Source organism: Myodes glareolus, chromosome 3 (assembly GCF_982192425.1).
Source record: "Myodes glareolus chromosome 3, mMyoGla1.1, whole genome shotgun sequence".
In the NCBI taxonomy this organism is placed as follows: Eukaryota; Metazoa; Chordata; class Mammalia; order Rodentia; family Cricetidae; genus Myodes; species Myodes glareolus.
Window position 1 is genome coordinate 83,895,377 of NC_142028.1, and position 20,436 is coordinate 83,915,812.

At 45.2% G+C, this 20,436-nt stretch overlaps 2 protein-coding genes across 2 annotated transcripts; both read right to left on the reverse strand.

The window, feature by feature from the left end:
* Window positions 1-1,244: 1,244 nt before the first annotated feature.
* Czib (CXXC motif containing zinc binding protein) lies at window positions 1,245-8,682 on the reverse strand. The gene is made up of 8 exons (XM_048453310.3): window positions 8,560-8,682; window positions 8,252-8,335; window positions 6,876-6,932; window positions 6,380-6,461; window positions 6,182-6,213; window positions 5,219-5,296; window positions 3,202-3,267; window positions 1,245-2,206 (listed from the first exon to the last, which is right to left on the reverse strand). Exons 1-8 carry the CDS (start codon window positions 8,563-8,565, stop codon window positions 2,129-2,131), a joined length of 483 nt encoding a protein of 160 aa, XP_048309267.1. The 5' UTR covers window positions 8,566-8,682; the 3' UTR covers window positions 1,245-2,128.
* A 1,821-nt stretch (window positions 8,683-10,503) lies between these two features.
* Window positions 10,504-18,921, reverse strand: Magoh (mago homolog, exon junction complex subunit). The gene is made up of 5 exons (XM_048453309.3): window positions 18,738-18,921; window positions 15,576-15,634; window positions 13,679-13,789; window positions 11,997-12,079; window positions 10,504-10,728 (listed from the first exon to the last, which is right to left on the reverse strand). The coding sequence occupies exons 1-5, from the start codon at window positions 18,823-18,825 to the stop codon at window positions 10,629-10,631; spliced, it is 441 nt and encodes a 146-aa protein (XP_048309266.1). The 5' UTR covers window positions 18,826-18,921; the 3' UTR covers window positions 10,504-10,628.
* Between the last annotated feature and the right edge of the window lie 1,515 nt (window positions 18,922-20,436).

Below are 20,436 nucleotides of genomic sequence, written 5' to 3' on the forward strand. Positions count from 1 at the left end.
CTAAACAATAATTGCAATTTTATTTAAATTTATAATTTTTTTAAAATCGAGTGTCTGAACATCAAGTCTTCCTATTTGTCATCATAACATAGGTCTTTAATGTCTTTCAGTGACACTTAATGCTATTCTCCATTGTTGTAAATTCCTTTAAGATTAAATCCTAATGACTCTGAGGAAGGAATGTATTTTCTTGCTATTACTTGCTATTTCTTTGTGGTACTGGAGAGTGCACCCAGGGATTCATGCATACTGTGCAAGTACTCAGTCCCCAAAGACAGCCTACCCTAGGCTGCTATTAGAAAAGGCATCTTTTCTTGAATTATGTTTTGCTTATTAATGTATGGAAACGCCATTGATTTCTGCATAGATCTTAAATCTAGCACCCGTCAACTCTTTTGGACTTTGTACTAAGTTCTTTGCTCTTTCATTACCCTGGTGGGGCCCAGCACGCCAGCACACCTGGTGGGAACAGAAGCAGTGATGGGGGAGTCCTCACTCCACCCTGACCCCGAGGGGAGCACTTGAGCATCTCAGCACTTACTAAATACAACACTTGCTCTTGGTGTTCTCCTGAGTTTTAGTTAGTTAAGGGTTTCTTTGTTGCTGTTTCTGTTAAATGGGTATTGAATGTTACCTGTTTGACACCATCTGTTTTATTTTTCCTTTACTTCTTAATGACTACTTAGGTTTCCTCACCTTCTAGAACCAAGAGATCCCTTTAATATTTAATGTATGAACTTAATATAGAGACGACAAACAAGAAAGGTTTTTCCCAGTACAGGGCTACAGCTTGCTTCTAGGGTAGACTATGACTTGGGGGAGGATGGAAGCCCTGCTCTGTCAGGTGCAGAAGTGCTCAAAAAAAAAAAAAAAAAAAAACACAGGGGCTTAGTAAACACAAGATAGTTGCCAGACTTGAAAGGAAGCAGGGTCAGCAACTCCCTACCATGCTCAGATATGGCCAGTTTTGCCAGCTCCCTTGGTTAGACCCTCTCAACCAGCCTGGGGATGGCATGCCTTTTTCTACTCTCAGAAGTGGAAGAACACGGACTAGAGAGATGAGATGGCTCAGCAGTTAAGAGCACACGCCGCTCTTGCAGAAGACCTTAGTTTGGTGCCTAGAACCCACACTGGGTGGGTCACAATAGCCTATAACTCCAGCACAGGGGATACGATACCCTCTTCTGGTCTCTGAAAGCATCTGTACTCAAACCCACACACCTACACATAAATACAAACAAGTATACAAAATTAAAAAGTAAAATCTTTGTTTCTGCTCCAGTAGACTATTGGAGAAATATAGTCTGTGTAACAGGTTTTCCAAATGGTGGGTTCCCACGTATGAAGGCACAGTATCCTCATGGCCTAGTACTACACTGACCAACTCTGCTGTGTGGGGAATCTCTGGTTCCAAGAGACTCAGCAGGCCATGATGCTGTCTTCATTCCAAAGAGTTGTCTGGAAGCAGAACATACAGTTATGGGCCACAGGGATAAGCCAGGACCAGCGAGAGGTGCTTCAGGGATCACAGAGGCTGATTCCACACGAGGAAGAACTTCCAGGTTGACTCTGACAGGAAGGGCTCTATCACAGCAAATGAAGAGGCAGGCTAGCCATCAGCCAGGAATGTGGAGTGGAAGGATACATGCCAGGAGTGAGGTCTGGGGTGAAGTGAGCAGCTAACAGATGCCTGGGTTTACTTGAGAGCCATGATGATCAGGGCGTGTTTTAGTTTGGAGCTGCTGGGCTCACAGCATCATTCCATAGGCTTCTCTGCCCTTGGTGCCACTTGGCCTTCAAGCCTTTAATCTTGTAGGTGGACCTGCCTATTTCCCAAGAGCTGTGTGCTCCTGTGTATTTTGCAAACTGGCTCAGGTGCAGAGTAGGCATGAGAAAGCAGAGACATCCAGAGTTCACTCTTATTTGTGGAGGGAGTATTGCACACACTACCCTCACACACCAGTGGGGCTTTATTGGTGGGACTCAGAACCGTGACAAAGCCCAGCATGCAGACTGTGAGGGCTGGTACAGGTGTTAGGAGATCGCGATGAGAAACCTCCATGGGATTTGCTGCTCAGGGCCCTTTTCCTCCTCTCAGTTCTTTCGGGCAAGTTTGTAGGAACACAGTTCAGCACTTCACAAACTGATGACTGACCTCGAAGATCCCCACAGACTCCTGAGCCTTCTCGTCATAGTCTGTCCAGTCCTGTGAAATAAGGCAGCATTAGCCTCTCAAGGCAGAACAGACAGTGTGGACAGTGAAGAACCAGGATGCCAAAGCCCAATGCAGGCTCTGACTCAGCAGGTCACGAACACAGGAAACTCTTGACAGAACAGACAACTCAGGCCTGAACTCTGTCTCCCAGTCCTATAGCCAGGCAAGTTTTCATGTCACTTCCCCAAACCTAAGTTTAGCCCTTGATGGATTGATTGGCTTTTCAAGCAAGGTTTCCCTGTGTATCCCTGGCTGTCCTGGAACTTGCTCCATAGACCAGGCTGGCCTCAACTCAGAGATCCACCTGCCTCTGCCTCCCAAGTGCCTGGATTAAAGGCTTGTGTTACCAGCACCAGGCTTTTGAGTTCTGCCCTTTATTTAAAAAGGGAGAAAAGAGACTTGAGAGTGAATGCTGAAAGAATGAAATAAAACACAGAAAGACGCTTAGCACAGAAACCAGCATGGGGCGGGGGCCACAGAATGCTACCTTCTGCAGTTACAAGGAGCCATGCTAATAGAACTGGTGTCCTTCCTTCACAGCTGGGACAAAGACTTATCTATCTGTAGGGTTGAAACAATACTATAGGTGATCACCACAAGTATTTCAACTACTGCTCCCAGGGGAGACAGGTTAGCCTCCCATGAGCATCTGTCCCAGGTTTTCACCAACGGGTAAAGTAAATTCCCCTGTTTTATGTATTTAAGAGCAGCATATTTCCTACATAGCTCACGGCCACCAGCACTGTAACTCAGGCCTGAATGAAGCTTATCTACTGTGAACTTTCCGTATCAGGCACGTTCAGCCTTCCTGCATGTACACACACGGGACTGCACTCCAGCACTGTACATAGAGCCATTTAAAGAGCAGCTTCACTAACAAAAAGCACCCGAATTCAGAGCTAGCTCTCCAGTGATAAGCCCTGTTCACCAAAAAAATAATTCCCACCAGGTACCTTACAGCACCTTGCTGGATCCCCAAGTCTCACCTTCTCTTGCAGATTGATGTCACTGAAGACTGTCCCTGACTCCACACCTTCGGCGGCAAACCCGGCCTGCAGGGGCCAGGAAAACAGAGTGAGGTTGGGGAAAGACAGCGCCTGTGAAGCCCAGCTCAGGGCTGGGCTTGCTAGCAAAGCCTTCACGATGAAAGCAACCGCAGCGTAAACAGCTGCTCCTGACAAACCTGAGCTCCCGGTGACTCGGCACTGCCGCGGTGTATCTAAGTTACAGCCCTGGCCTAGAAAACTGCATGGCTTCCTTCTATTGCTGCAATAAGCACCATGATCCAAAGGCAGCTTGGGGAGGAAGGGTTTACTACTGTAGTCCATGGCCCAGGGAAGCCGAGGCAGGACCCTGGAGACAGGAACCAGCAGAGGCCATCTAGGAAGACTGCTTCTGGCCTGCTTGCCTACTTTCCTTTCTCTTCTCTTTCCCCCCCCTTTTCTCCTTCCTTTCCCTTCATTCATTCTTTTTTGAGACTGGTCTCACCATGGAGCTCTGGTTGACCTGGAACTTACTGTGAAAACAAGGCTGGTTTTGAGCTCACAAAGATCCATCTGCCTCTGCCCTTCAAGTGCTGGGACTAAAGACGTGTGGCCGCGCCTAGCCTCAGCTATCTTCCTTATATATCCCGGGCTCACCTCAACTGGCAATCAGGACAGTTCTTCAGTTGAGGCTCCCTACTCTGGTGATTCTGATTTATGTTAATAAAAACTAGCCCAGAAAAAAAAGGCAGAAGTGGGGTAAATTCTCCATCACCCTTGTCTGTTGAAGGACCTGGGTACACACTCCACTCTTCTCTGACTGAACCTTAGTTTTTGGTTTTTGTCTTGTTTTATTTTTCTGAGATGGGGTCTCTCTACACAGCTCTGGCTGTTCTAGAACTCCCTATGTAGACCAGGTTATTGTCAAACTCACAGAGATCCACCTGCCTCAGTCTCCTGAGTGCTGGGATTAAAGGTGGGCACCACTATAACTGGTTCTGAACTTAAGTTTTTGTTTGTTTGTGAGACACGGTCTCATGGATCCTGGGCTGGCCTTAAACTTGCTGTGTGGCTGAGGATTTTGTTTGCTTGTTTTTGTTTATGAAACGGGGATGCCAATATCATCTTTTCTTTTTGGTTTTTTGAGACAGGATTTCTCTGTGTAGCTTTGGAGCCAGGCTGGCCTTGAACTCACACAGATCCACCTGCCTCTGCCTCCTGAGTGCTGGAATTAAAGGTGTGCGCCTCCACTGCCCCGTCATCTTTTCTAACTTACTCCAGAGTTACTGTGGATGAGGACTGACTGCAAGAGTCAGACAGATCTGGGTTCCATTTACAGCCCCCTGCCTACTAACTGTAGGACCCTGGCAATCTGCACTGTGGTAGTTTGAATGTATTTGGCCCCCAGAATATCATGGGGAATGGCACTATTAGGTGTGGCTTTGTTGGAGTGAGTATGGCCTTGCTAGAGGAAGAGTGTCACTGTGGGGACAGATTTTGAGGTTTCTTATGTTTAGGATACCACACAGTGTGTCAGTTAGACTTCCTGTGCCTGCAAAATGTAGGGCTCTCAGATCCTCTAGCACATCTGCCTGCGTGTCACCATGTTCCCCACCATGAAGACAATAGACTAAACCTCTGAAACCCTAAACCAGCCCCAATGAAATGTTATCCTTTATAAGGGCTGCTGTGGCCATAGTGTCTCTTCCCAGCAATAAAATCCTAAGACATGCACAATCTCTGACATTCCTTTGTATGAAATTAAGATGAATGACTCCCCAGGGTTACAGTAAGGATGAAATGAAGTAACATGGAAAGGAAACAGGCATGGAGCACAGCATACAGCAGGCATTTAATAACTGAAAATTACTATTCATAGAATTCCTGGTTTGTGTTATAGCTTAGTGCTAGAACATTGAAGAGAAGAGCAAGATGGAGAACTCCTATTTTACAGTTTCTGTAAGAAGCAAAGTTCTGTTACTATATTCCCTCTCTCAAGAGTCCTCTTAAAAATACATACCTGGGGCTGGAAGTCAATAGGTTCAAGGCCACGACACTCAAACTCTACTATTGTCTTGAACTTCTCATTGTCTTCAGCCTAGAAAGGAAGCATATTGAGGAGGCAGGCCCAATGGGTCCCCAGGAGACCCATGCCCCCTGTCCTTTCTGCTATGTGGATCCTTACTGGACCCATGAGCCCAGAATAGGACCCAGAACAACTTAGCCCTTTTTAAAAGAAGCCTGACTTGGGCACCGCTCCCAGGAGGACCTTCTGTAGGTACAGTTTCTGTAGAAGAGTAAGGGTCCTTGGGACAGCCTTCCTGCATGTCTACAGAGCTGAGGAAAACCTACATGTTTATTGTGAGATCTGAACCACATAGGAAGAGCCGATCACAGTTCCGTGAATGGTAAATGATCAGCACCCAGAAGACAAACAAGAATGTCATGTTCCAAAGGCTCCAGACCATCCGTATGGTGCAATAGGCATACCATGGCCTTTTGCTAACCATCTATTATGCCATGCAGACAAGGGCTGGGCGACTGAAGAGGGCACCTCTTAGGAGGTGGGTGACCAAGACACCCTTGCCTACTTCACCCATGGGCTCAGTGACTACTACCCAAGACCATGCCCAAATTTTCAACCCACTGTACTTTCAGGAATACCACCCAGTGTATGGTGAACAAAAGATGGACTGAGCCAATGAACAACTAAGTACATTAAAGAGCATGCTCCCTGCAAGAAGGCATGGTGACAAGTGCCTGTCATCTCAGCATTCAGGAGGCTGAAACAGGAGTAGACTGAGGTTGAGCCAAGCCTGAACTACCTAGTGAGACCTAGTCTCAAACAACAACAAAAGAGTTAAGTACATGGGACAATGACCAGCGGTTGGTCACTCGGATGCAGCTGCTCTTGAACCTACTCCTCCTAACTATCAGTTCAGATTTAATCCCACCACCCCTGTTGCTACAGCAGGGGACTTACATTGTAAGACTTGATGGTGCTGCTCAAAATTTCTGAAATACAGAAAGGAAAAGTTGACTTGAATCTATACCCACGCTCCAGTCAAGGAAAAGGAGCGAGCTGTCCAGGTTTTAGCACTTCAGCCCCGTGTCTACCCCGGACAACACAAGTCTGCTTCTAGTAAGCCTGGAAGAACCTGGCTATCGTCGCCTGACCTACCAATGGAGTTTTCCCGTGCACACAGTTTGCACTTCTGGACCATGGAGGCACTGCCACGGCCACCTTTCAACGCCACACTGTCCTGACAAGAAACAAACATAACTTCTAGTTATGTACCAGCTAGATGCAATGGTCCCAGAAATTGCATCCCTGTTTTCCAGTGGAAGAGACCAAGACCCACAGAAGTGAGTCGCTTGCTGACAGATGACAAAGAGGGTTGGGGTAGCTCAGTGGTAGAGCCTGTTTAGGATGCACAGAGCCCTGGATTCAATCCCTCAGCACACCTGGGGTGGGGCAGCACCCTAAGGAGTCTTTCTGTGATTGAGAAAAAAGGTCCCCCTTGATTTTGAACTTTGCCTCATATTCCAAAGATGCCTGTTGTTCCCATGCTGACCACATTGGTGCTTGCTCTTGGAAGTCACCAAACCAATCCAACCAACCAACCAACCAACCAACCCCAACTTTGCCCAGGGGTATGTGCGATAGGGACTATTACCATCAGTCGGATATATTGCCACTTCTCTGAAATCTCACCACAGTTGCCACATTTCATCTTGGGGTAGAAAAAGAATATTAGTTGAGCAGCTGGCTTAGTTACAAAGACACCACGGGAAGGGTAAGGATAGTATGGTGTAAAGTAGGCTCCTAACCTACCACAGCCTTCTACCTAGGCTCTCGCTATGTAGCCCCAACTGTTTTTGACCCCGAGATCTTCCTGCCTCTGTTTTCGGAGTACTGGGATTCCAAGTGAGTGCCACTATGTCTAATACAGCCTATTTTCTAGGCGATTCTTACCACATCCTACAACCAACCCCAAGGAGGAACGAGCAGACTTATCTCCAGTCAAGGAACAAGTTGTTTCTGACACCGTCATCCTTACCCTCTTCTAAAATACCTATCATTTGGCTGGGAAATCCAAGTCACAGCAACCGTGCCTAGCTAGGAGCTTTGCCTTTAGAGTCCTAAGACTGCTGGGGTTAAGTTCTCATCCTTTTGTTACCCTTTTCTGCCTCCTTTTTAATTCTATTATTCCTTCAAGTTAAAGAAGTTCATTTTGCAACTGAGCCCTGGAACTCATGCTCTAAAACACTTGGAAACAGGAGCTGTGGATGCAGAGGTAGAGCATTTGTCTAGTACCAAGGGGGTTAAATGGGAATAAAAGGTATCAGTTATGACTTCCTGAAAGGCAAGGCTTTGGATGTGTATGTGAGTCGCTGAGATAGACTAGGAAAATAACGCAGAATCTGGAACGTTATGAGCCTCACTGTTTGGAGCTCTATAGAGCAATCAGACAGGGCACCTACTGGGTTCTACTGGGTTTGCTAGTACTGTGTAGGGACGAAGGGTGGTCAACTTCCACGATAAGATAAGCCAGAAAATAAAACAAGGTGTGTTTTATTCACCTTTTTAAGTAATCACAAGGTCCCCGCAAATAACATTTTGTTCAGTGTCTGTTTACACATCAAGAGCCGGGGAGATTACACAGTCGGAGAATGCTAATGTGCGGCCCTAGATTCGAATATATGCCCAGGACTGCAGAGGGGGAAAAAAAAGACCAAGCCCCACTGTGGGAAGAGGACGCCCATCTGTAATCCCAGTACACGGAAGGGAAAGCCAAAATCAGTTATCCTCCGCTATATAAAGAGTTCAAGGCTAGCCTATAGTACATGAGACTAATATAATCAATAAAAATAAAATCTAAAATTCCAGCCTGAAAAACCCACTTATATGCCTGGCTAACTACCTCGGGACCCAGCTGGACAGAAACGTTCCCAGTTCAATACTGAGATCACGGCTTGAACTGAGCCCTAAAACGCCCACTGCCTCCCGATGCTCCTCCCTTTCCCAGGAGGGATCCGCTTTCCGCCGCACCTTCAGATACCACCGGAAGTCCTCACCCACTGGCCGAAGGTTGGTGACGTTCTCCAGCGTGGCTTTGAGCTGCAGCGCGATTTTCTGAGAAGAGGGCGGGCCAGGCTAAATGCACGGTCGCGCTTGCGCAGCCGCGTGCCCCGCCCCGCCTCGCCCCTCCCAGCTCAAACCCGGCCTCCCGGGCCTCAACGCGATCTCACTCCCTTCATCCCCTTTTGGTAGAGCTCTTGACTGTTGGGTCCTCGCTGCCTTCACCCCACCTCTGACTCGGCTACCGGACGCTCCGGTGGCGAATCCCCTCCCCTTACCCCCATAGCTGCCTGGTCCACGTTATGCCGCTGCGACCTCTGCTTTCCGGCCCGTCGTAAAAGGCTGGCACCGCCGCGCAGCCTCAGTGCGGGTGGGCGGGAATCAGGCGTTGGCGAGCCGTGTAATCCGCCGGCGAGAGCTTTTCTCGGTGGGTACGCTGGGACCCATTAGCGCTGGCTAATGCCAGAGGCAGTTCCTGCTTCTCAGTTTGTGCCGTCACCAAGCAGGCAGGGCATTCTGGCTCGAAACCTCTGCTAGACCGCTCTAGCCCCTCGGTTTTCTTTCTGCCTCCTTACTATCCTGTGGTCCTGAGTCGTCTTAGGTTGCAGCCTTGGCGTAGTGGCCTTCCGCTGTACTCACTCGGTCTACCTGCTGGACCTGATGCTGTGATCTTTCCCACAGGGCTACACTGTGTCCACGTCCTCGTGGTCAGCTGGTTCACCCCTACGGTCTTACTCTGTCATATCTTTACCCACACTGCAGGAGCCCGTTGGCGTCAACATTCGAAAACTTTTATAACCTCGTCTTTGTTTTAATTTTTATGTGTTTGCGTGTTTTTTGCTTATGTGTGCACCACATATGCATGCGGCTCCCGCCGAGGCCAGAAGAGGGCACCGGATCCCCCAGTAACGGTTAACCTTATGAATGCTAGGAACTGGATTGGGGTACTCTGCAAGAGCAATAAATACTCTAAACCGTTGAGCCATCTCCCCACTTGTGTCATTTAAAAAAAAAAAGTCTTTTTCATCTCAATAGTCTGGCATCCTGCCTTGTCAGACATAAATGATATCCCTAACTTGAAACAGCAGGCAGAGTGAATCATTAAGTCTGAGGACGCTCGTGGGACCTTGTCTATGGCTGGAATGTTTCTAAGGATGAATGTGTGTTTAAGCCCATCATGTATGTCCCTTCAGACACACAAAACCTACAAGTCCCATCTCTCCTCGTGCAATCTACCCAGCTACTTGCCTAAAGCCATGAAATTTATGTAACAGCAAGAGAAAACTATCAATCCACCCGCTGAAGTTTCCCTCCACACTGAAATAGAGGATCTGTAAAAGAAATGAAGCCTGACTACAATGCAGTGTCATGCCCAAGAAGCTAACACTACCTGGCTGTGAAGTGTAGCTTAGTGGTGGAACACTTGCTTAGTATGTACAAAATCCAGTCTTACACACACTGTATGTAAACCCAACAGCCAATATTCACATAATTTCTTTAATGGTGTCAACTTTAGTTTTTTTTGTTTTTTATTTTCATCATGACCCAGTTAGGGTCAAACATTGTATTATTTTGTCTGCCTTGGTGGAGATAAAATCCAAGACCTCAGGAATGCTATGCAGGCACTTACCTAGTGCACTTACAGTAGTTGATTTGTCTGGTAAATATCTAGGTTCCTTTTCCCATGGAATTTAAGAATCCAAACTGAACTGGGTGTGATGGCACCTGCCTGCAACCCCAGTACTTGGGAGACTGATCCCAAGTTCTAAGCTATCCTGGGCAGCAAAACAAAGGGAGGCTCTCTGTTAAAACAAACTTGTCCAGGAATCTCCTTTCAATATTGCTGAGATTCCCAACTCTTGTTGCTCTTGTTATATTAAAAAAAATTATTTAGTATATGTGTGTGCACCAGCATGTGCCCATGCTACATAAAAATTTATGTATAAATTTTACATACAGGTATAAAAATTTCGTCATTTCTTGCCTTCCACCTTGTTGAAGCAGGGTCCCTGTTTCTGCTGCTGCTGGGTGCTTAGTCCAGGCTGGCTGGCCCATGCAGGTCTCAGGGATGTAGATGGTGGTTGTCATGTCAGGCTTATGCAGCTAAAGCTTATGCAGGCTTATGCAGCTAAGGTAGAACCATCTCCCTGGCCTCATTGAATGTTTGTATTTTACATGAGAAATAATTCACACATTAGGTGTTTAGAAAAAATAACAAAAAGTAGATGTTATCACATTTATTAAAGACCATCATTTATTGTTTATAAAAATTGCCCCAATATACAGAAAAAAATTCCTAATTACGGTAACTAAAAATTCCCACCCCCTCATGTCCACAATATCCAATCTAGATTGGTTTAATCTTGAAATGTAATCCAATAAGGCTGAAGACTAAACACTTCAGGTCCTGGACAAGATAATAAAATACTCGTAAGCCTTCTGGATCCCTAAAATACAAAAGAACATAAAAATGTTTAAGAAGCAGAGAAAAAATGGCAAATAAAATTAATAACTCTGATTACCACAAAAATGTTCCTTATGAAGGTATTTACAGTAATAAAACCCCGAGGAAGCACATGTCCATTAAGAATAAAAGGGTCACTTATTAAAATGGAGTAAAGCGTGCTGTTTTTACTGTGAAAATCATAAAACCAAGGGGGAAACCATGATTTCTAAAACAGATTCTGTCTTATGCTTTTTAAAAAAGTTTGAAATCTAGGTCAGTGGTGGAGCGCTTGCCTAACATGCAAGGCTCTAACCATGTTCAATTCCCAGTACCGCAAACAAACAAACAGCCCCCATCCCCAGATTTTTTTTGTAAAAAATAGATTCCCATTCCATGTTGTAATTCACACCACTGGCAACATGAATCTTAAAATTTAGATACGAGATTTCAAACTCCACCAAGACTAAGATGGGCGAGACTAAACAGTCAACACTGAGAAAACGCTCACTCGGTGACCAACATTTGTTTGGCCTAAATTTTCTCTTCTGGTTGCTACTATGCATTCCTCAGTGTCATGGAGAAGCAGTAACTGAATGAACCACCACAAGTAAAAGAAGCAGCCTTTGAAAACACAATTGGCCTGAATCCATAAGCTGTGCATTTTTGGGTCAGCCATGAATGAAGACATGTTCATGAAGTTCCCAACTATCATATACATGTTCAGATGGTTTTCATTGCTGTTATTTCCTAAATGATGCAATTTAGAATGATACAAATTCTGTGTGATATTTACACAGAATTTGGCTTTATAAAGATGATTTAAAGTATATGGGAAGTACACAGGTTCTGTGAAAATATGACATTATTTTAACTAAAGGAATTGAGCATTCAAAGATTCTGGTACCAAAATTCCTGGAACCAACCCCTCCACGATACTGAAAGACAACTGTAACCCGAGCCCTAAGAATGAGGAGGACCATGCTGATTTTGTCTTGTATCTGCACCACATCTCTCTATGCTGGCCCCATTTGACTGACATTTTCTTTCTTTCTGTCCTATTTTTGTTTTTTGAGACAGGGTTTCTCTGTAGCTTTGGAGCCTGTCCTGGAGCTATCTTGTAGACCAGGCTGGTCTCAAACTCAGAGAGATCCACCTGTCTCTGCCTCCCAAGTGCTGGAATTAAGGCGTGTGCCACCACCACCCAGCTGACACTTTCTTTTTACTCTCTAACAACACATACTACTGGATATAAATGTCATATATACTTACTTGGACTGGTTGACATCAATAAGGGAACCAATTTTTGATGTTGTAAAAGAAATGTGTTCATCGCCAATGACGATTTCAAGCTCCTAGAAACATTAAAAAAAAAAAAAAAAGACAGCACTGGGTCATTAATCAAGCACACAGGACAAGGCTCATCCAAACTCTGATCTTCATGCTTGCATCTACCAAGCCATCTCTCTGGTCCTTTTCTTCTTTTAAATTATTTACTTATTGGTGTATGTGTGTGTGTATGTGTGTGTGTGTGTGTGTGTGTGTGTGTGTGTGTGTGTGTGATGTATGCATGTAGGCACAAATCTCAGGGCACATTCTGGAGGTTAGAGGACAGCTTATGGGCATTCTCTCCTTACACCTTTATGTGGGTCATGGAGAATGAACTCACGCTGCCAGGTGTGGCAACAAAACAAGAGCCTTTATCCACTGGTCCATCATGATACTCCCCACTTTATTAAAAGAAGCACAAGTTATACCTGGATCCCACTCTATTCCTTGGCATACCCTAAAACTGGTGTATATTCCTGCTACATGCTTTTCCAGATTTAGCAGCGTGCTTTTAAAATAAATGGCCATACTCGATACACACACACATTTTTTTTCATTCCATGTTTTTTCTAAGATTTATCCATGTTGAGCTACTCAACAATTTAAATGAGCTGAACATTCCATTTCCTTACTGAAGCAGACTTAAGTTCCCAACTTGTGTTACTAGACATGACGTGACAAGAACATTTTCTATCTTGGGGCTGAGGTCACAGTAAACATCTGTGCTAGTCCTGGAGTTGGGCCCCCAGCTCCACCAAAACTAAGTATTTTCTGCTCTGCCAGCTCCTATCCAAATGGCTTCCTAATATGGCCACACTGGTACTTTTTTTTTTTTCTGCCATCAGTGTATGAATTCTTTCTATTCTTTTGAAGACCTGGGTGAAGCTTTAGAAAATGTGATGTCCTAATTTTTGCATGTTAAAGATGCACTTGTAAATCTGTTCAATGTTTACTGGCTACTATTTGAGTCTATAGACTGTCTATTTATAACCGTTGTTAACATTTTTGGCCCCCGCCTCGGGTTATCTTTTTATTGCTTTATAGTTCTTTATATATTCTGTAGGGACACTCCTTGTTAGATATATTTTCTAAGTATCTTCATCCAGTCTGTGGCTCTTTTCAACTTTATTTAGATGTCTTCTGTAAAACAAGTTTTAAGTTTAAAATTTACAAATCTTTTCCTTCAAGGAAGAGAAAGCTGTCTTTGTTTTTTGAGATGGGTCTCACTATGTACCTTTGGCTGGTCTAGAACTCACAGAGGCCTGCCAGCCTGTTTCCCACATGCTGAGACTAGAGGCATGTGCCAACATGCTCAGCACAATTTACGTTGTCAAAGAACCCCCTGGCTGTAGGGTAGAAACACGGGGCCATACAAGGCAGGAGAATGGAGTATAGTAGTAGCAGTCGGGGTAGAATTATCTTTTATTTTTTAGTTATTAAAACAGTAACATGGGGCTGGAAATCTGGCTCGGTGGTTAAGAGCACTAGTTGCTCTTCCAGAGCACCTGGGCTCCATTCCCAGCAACCACATGGGACTACCGATTCTCCCTCCTGCCCCAGTGTCCCACAGAGCAGTGGTCTGCATCTTCTTGGTAAGAAGTACAAGCAGTCAGCAGAGCACTCACCTGCCGGCCTACTCGGTCAGGAGGGGGCCACAGAGCATCGTCTTCCTTGGTGATCTCACTGTCGTCAATGATTCTCTTCAGTTCCTCCATCACACTTTTATGTACATAAGCCTAAAAGCAGGGTTAAGATGCATGAGCACTGCAGCACATCATCAGAGACTTTGGGTCCCAATGTCTGCCTCTTCTTCACTGCTCTGTTTTGAGAGGTCACTGCATGGCCACACACACCCTCCTACTACTGCACAGTGTTTGGATTTTGAACTTCCAGAATGATGAGCTAAACAATCTCTTCTTTGTTTTTGAGACAGGATCTTATTTAGCTCAGCCTGGTTTCAAACTTGATATGAACTTGAAATTCTAATGCTCCTGCCTCACCCACGAAGCCCTGGGATTGCAAACACGTATCTTCATTCCTGGCAACAATTCTTCAATAGCCTGATTACAGACATGGACCACCATGACCAGTTCCTGTGGTACTAAGGACCAAACCCAGGGCCTCATGAAACCCAGCAGTCTACCAGCTGAGCTCCATCCTCAGCTCTATCCTAGCCATTCTTAATTAGAGAAGGTGTGTTTTAAGAGAGACATCTTTACTCAGTTTACTAGCTCATGCAGAAAAACAGAAAAGATATGATGCTGACTTGGCATAAAATTAACGCTAAATGTTACGATGATTTCCTGACTTCTATTTTCACGTGTGACAGAGTGGTTAAAGGAAACGGCAGTTTTGAAGCAGCCTTAATGTTACGGTAGAACTCACTGCAGAACGGAACACATGAGCTTACTGAGAGATGAGTGTACCTAAATTTTGGCCATTATCTCTTACAAGCAAGAATATGTAGTGAGGAGCTGCAGGCAGGCCTGCTTTTCATCCCGCCCGGCTCCCACACAGCTAGCCTAGCCCTGGAAATAACAACACACAAATTGTATTCGTTTAAACACTGCCTGGCCCATTATCTCTAGAGAGTTAGTTACTGGCTAACTCTCACATCTTGATTAACCCATTTCTAATAATCTGTGTAGCACCACGAGTTGGTGGCTTACCGGGAAAGATTCAGCATGTCTGACCTGGTGGCTGGCTCCATGGCATCTGCCTCATAGCCCTCTTCCCAGCATTCTGTTCTGTTTACTCTGCCTACCTAATTTTCTGTACTACCAAGGGCCAAGGCAGTCTCTTTATCAACCAATGAAAATAACACATAGACAGAAAGCCCATCTACATCAAGAATAACTTAGAACAAGCCTCAGATATAGTATCTGGGCTTTTAATTTCCTGTATATAAATATGGAAGACTACACAGTCACATGGGCATTTACGATCAGGGCTTAAAGAACATTCATGTATGGGCTGGAGATGGCTCAGAGGTTAAGAGCACTGACTGCTCTTCCAGAGGTCCTGAGTTCAATTCCCAGTACCCACATGGTGGCTCACAGCCATCTGTAATGAGATTCGGGGTCCTCTTCTGGTGTGCAGGCATACATGTAGACAGAATACTGTATACATAATAAATAAATAAATCTTAAAAAAAAGAACATTCAGGTATGCCAGGTAGTATGCGTATGTCTTATTTCCAGGGGAGGCAGAGGCAGGTGAATATCTGAGTTTGAGGCTAGCTTGGTCTATAGAGGGAGTTCCAGGGCAGTCAGGGCTACACAGAGAAACTCTATCTAAAAACAAACAAATACCCAAAACAGAATAGTAATAAAAAAAAAAACCAAAACAGAATAGTAATAAAAAAAACCCAAAACAAAAAAGAGAACCAGACAACAGCAAACAAAAGAGAAAAGAAAAAAAGAACTAAGTACTTGTTTCCCTACTCTTCATTTTTCATCATTACCAGAGAGAGCACACACACTGTACAACAAAAGGCTCTTGCAGTGAAGGGAAGTATCATACCTCCTTTCTGATCATGACATCATTTTTGTAATTGCTGTTGTTGGCATATCGCAGTTTTCCTGTGGGGGCAAAAAAAAAAATGAATGCAATGTACAACAAAACACAACCAAAGAAAGCACCAGAAGCCTACTAACAATATTAACTTTGCCTAAATTATACCCAAGTTCAACCCGCTTCACAGCTATCTTTTCAGTATTCCACTGGAAACTACCAACCCACTGAAGATGCACCTGACATTGAACTAGAGTTCAGGCAAAAGCTACTACGACGTGGCAAAAGAACACAGGCAGGTTCTTTTTTTTTAAAAAAAAAATATTTATTTATTGATTATGTATACAGTGCAGGCCAGAAGAGGGTACCAAGACTCATTACAGATGGCTGTGCACCACTATATTGAACTCAGGACCTTTGAAAGAACAGGCAGAGCTCTTAACTACTGAGCCATCTCTCCAGCCCCCCACAGGCAGGTTCTTTAACTACTCTGGCAAATAGCTTTTTGCAGGTCAATGACCTCAGCTGGGGGCTGGAGAGGTGGCTCAGAGGTTAAGAGCATTGCCTGCTCTTCCAAAGGTCCTGAGTTCAATTCCCAGCAACCACATGGTGGCTCACAATCATCTGTAATGGGGTCTGGTGCCCTCTTCTGGCCTGCAGGCATACACACAGACAGAATATTGTATACATAATAAATAAATAAATATTTTAAAAAAATGACCTCAGCTGTAAACAGGAATTGTAATTGCTAACTTACCCATACAGAGAACATGGGGAGGCACAACTGGGCTGTGAAGCATTTTGAAAACTGTAGGAAGCCGGATACACGAATACACACACATACGCACCCATGCGGTTTCGTGATGCTGACCAATTTCTGCATACTTTTAAACTGAGCACATATGGTTCCTAAGGCCTTTTCTGCATGTGTACAACCATCAGGCCAATTTGGGCATATAGTGGAGATAAAGAAGATTAAAAATTGCAAAATCACCTGAGCATACACCTTTAATCCCAGCACTCAGGAGGCAGAGGCTGGTGAATCTCTGTGAATTTGAGACTAATCTGGTTTGCGTGGAAATTTTGGAACAGACAAGGCTACACAGTAAGACCCTATCTCAAAAAAACAAAACAAAAGCAAAAGAACCATATGTATTGTAGCAGGAAAAAAAAACAAAAACCAAAACCAGGAAACTTTGGAGAGAAGAAGCATCCAGTTTAGGCTGAAGGTCTGAACAGGTTTCAGGCATAAAATGACTTCGGGTGGGTGGGATGTGGGAAGAATGTACAGTAAGGCGTAGGTGTGGGTTAAGGGACCAAGAAAAGACAAGATGATGTCCTGAACAGAATTCACATCAAAGAGACTGAAAATTAAAAAGTGCTTGGGATGTTGCAGACAGAAACGAAGTAGTGTGGGATGAGTATTTGTAGGGCTGAGGCTGGTAAGCAGGCAGGAACTCAGTGTGTGTGTCTGTATGCCATGGTAAGGGCTTTGAATTTATCAGGAAGGAAGAGAGCAGCTATTGATAGTATCCGAGACCTACAATAATCTAATTACACAGGCCTGCCGCTACATTTTCTTGTCCATCTTATAGAGAATGAAAAGGAAAAGATTTGAACAGAATTGTCCTTGCTGCTTCACCACATTGCAACCTTCCCAAATGTTACCAAACAGATACATTCTAATTGTTGCCAACAGTATCCTAAATCTTCTTCACATCTATAGCCCTAGTTGTCCTAGTTCTGACCATCATCTCTCATGACCCGACAACCACCATCACTCTTGCCTACTCTGTGTCCAAGAGCTAGGATCCTTTTTGAAGAACAGATCACACCTTTTCTCTTAAGAGTTTCAAGTTGTTTCCTGCCATGGCCTTTAAGCACCTACATAGTAAGGCTCCTACCTAACACTGTCTCCTGCTGATGCACGAACAATAAAAACTCATAGAGAGAAACTAGGGTTCAACCCAAAGGTCAGAAAAGCAAAACAGCAAACCACTGGCTCTTTCCTCTACCTCAGGTGATCCTGCCTTCAAGAATCTCAGAAGAGACTGAAAGCAGTCTCTGCGCCCCGCCCCCCACTTTTTTTGAGACAGGGATCCTTAGTAGCTATGGAGCCTGTCCTGGAACTTGCTCTGTAGACTGGGCTGGCCTCGAACTCACAGAGATCCGCCTACCTCTGCCTCCTGAGTGCTGAGATTAAAGGCGAGCGCCACCACTGCCTGGCTTCCTCCTGTTTTATAATCCTTTCTAGGGCTGGGATTAAAGGGAAGCACCGCCGGTTTCTATGGCAACTAGGGTGGCTACTGGAATTAAAGGTGTTACCATTGCCCGATCTGTAAGTGGGACTGTTGTACTCTCTGATCTTCAATCTTTATTAAAATACAAATGAAATGCCACTAAATCCTACTATTCTCCCTAGAACTCGCTATTATCCTTCAGTCATCACAATGGCCCCCTAAAACATGCCTGGTTCTTTGCTGCCCTATGACCTTTTCACTTGATACTCCTAGAGAATGCTTTTTTTCATGAGAGTCACGAACTGATCCCTTTCAATTACGGTTCAATTCAAATACCCACTCTTCAGAGTGCTCTCTAAAAGAGACCCTAACTTTTTTCCTTTCTTTTCTCTTCTCTTCCTTTCGTTCTTTCTTTTGTTTTTCCGAGACAGGGTTTCGAGACAGGTCCTAGCTGAAACTGGCTCTTGTAGACCAGGCTGGCCTCGAACTCACAGAGATCCGCCTGCCTGTGTCCCAAGTGCTGGGATTAAGGCGTGAGCCACCACTGCCCGGCTCGACCCTATTTTCTGATCACTTCTCACTATAGGAAATAACTGTTTATAGTTTCTCCCAGTACTAAAACACATTTTCCACGAAAGGGGAAATTTATCTTCGTTGCTCTATCCCCAGTGTGGAACACAGCCCAGTGTAAGATGGACATTCAATCAATCTTGGTTGAAATGTAAGCAAACCGGCTTTTTAAAAAGTTACTAAGGAGAAGCCCCAGTGTATGGACAGAAAGAACCAGTGAAGCCGAAAAAAGAATGCGCCTTTCATAACCCAACAGCACCGGTCTCAGCCCCTTCCTTCACTTCGCCACATTCCGGAGCCCCGCTTCTCCGCCCTCCCCCAGGTCTGGTCCCTCTCCTGGCAGGCGCGGGGTCGCTCTTACCGTCAGGTCGGAATTCAAACTCCAGGAACTCATGACCGAACTTGCCTTTATGACCCACGTAGTAACGCAGGTAAAAGTCACTCTCCATAGTTCACAAGGGAAATCAAGACCGAACTTTAGGAACAGATCACACTACTACGATCGGCGCCCTGCTGGCGCTCGGAAATGACGTTAAACCACCGCGACGCGAACAGTTTTTTGCTCCGAGAGGCGGGAACGAGATCGCCACGCCCCCTCGTCCAGAGGCGAGATCAAGATTACCGCTTCCCCTGGCCGGAAGTCCAGTGTTCTGCTAGGGGCTGGGCTTCCGTGAGGGCGTGTTCCTTCACAAGTGCGTCAGGAGACTTTTACCTTTAGGGTTTAGACCCAACCCTGCGCGCTCGGGTCCAGCCTGCTTCAACCGCAATTTAAAGACGGGGCTAGTCACACTCTGAACCTCCGTAAAAAGGGACAAAATGGTTCCCCGCCCTTTGAGCTCGCTGCGCCCTTCCCCGCCCCCAGTGTCTGAGTCAGGAGTGGGCTTTGAGGGCGAATGTAGTAGCGAATAGCGATGGTCTAGTGCTCAAAAGCTTAATACAGAGGGGCACGAGTTTGAGGCTAGAATCTGCTTGCTAAGACCCTGTTTAGAAAAAGTTCGTTTTACTTTTGTTTTTGTTAATTGTTTTTTGAGACAGGGTTTCTCTGTTTTACAGCTCTGGCTGTCCTGGAACTCGCTCTGTAGATCAGGCTGAACTTGAACGCACACAGATCCGCTTGCTCTGCCTCCCAAGTGCTGAGATTAAAGACTTGTGTCACCACCGCTTGACTTACTTAACTGTCTTAAGAAAAGTTTTCAATGACTCCTTCCCGAATCCACAACGTTGCCTGCACCTAATTGCCTGCACTGCCAACGTTCCTTTCTGTCATTTATTTTACATGTAGGCAGGGTACTGCTACATGGTCCAGACTGACCTGAGACTTGTAACCCTGCTACCTTATCTTCCAGAGTGTCACCACTCACGCACAAGTTTCACAAGTTGCCTTTCATCTCTTCTGTCTTCCAGGCTAACGTCTAGGATAGGTGTTGTGGGTGGATGTTAAAATGGATGTCGGATTCCCGCTCTTAGTAGCCTTACCCAGCAGTGATCCTCAGCCCTGGCTGCGTACTGATGGAATCCCACATTGACGCCTCCAAAAATACCCAGGCCAGGATTAGGCATGGTGGCCCACGCCTTTAGTCCCAGGACTTCAGAGGCAGAGTGGGGCAGATCTCTGTGAGTTTAAACCCAGCCTGGTCTGCATAGTAGTTCCAAGCCAGCCAGGACTACAAAGTGAAACTCTCTCATAAAACAAAACAAAAAAAGTAGGTGAGTCAAACATGGGAACCACTAACCAAGAGGTCATTTTTAAGAGTCAAAGTTGACCTCAGTGAAAGTTTTCAGACTGAGAATTTTAAGTTGAATAGGTCAAAAATAATAAAAACTCTAATTATAGAAGACTGACACACATCTTTACCAAACAGACTATTTCACCATTCCCTCACCTACCATTGTTTTGTTTGGTTGAGACAGAGTCTCACTGTATAGCCCTAGCTGGCCTGGAAGTCACTGTGTAGGCAAGACTGGGCTTGAGCACAGATATTCACCCACCTTTGCCTCTGGAGTACTGGTATTAGAGGCATGTGCCATCGCTATGTGTAGCTCCTACTGCATTTTAGAAA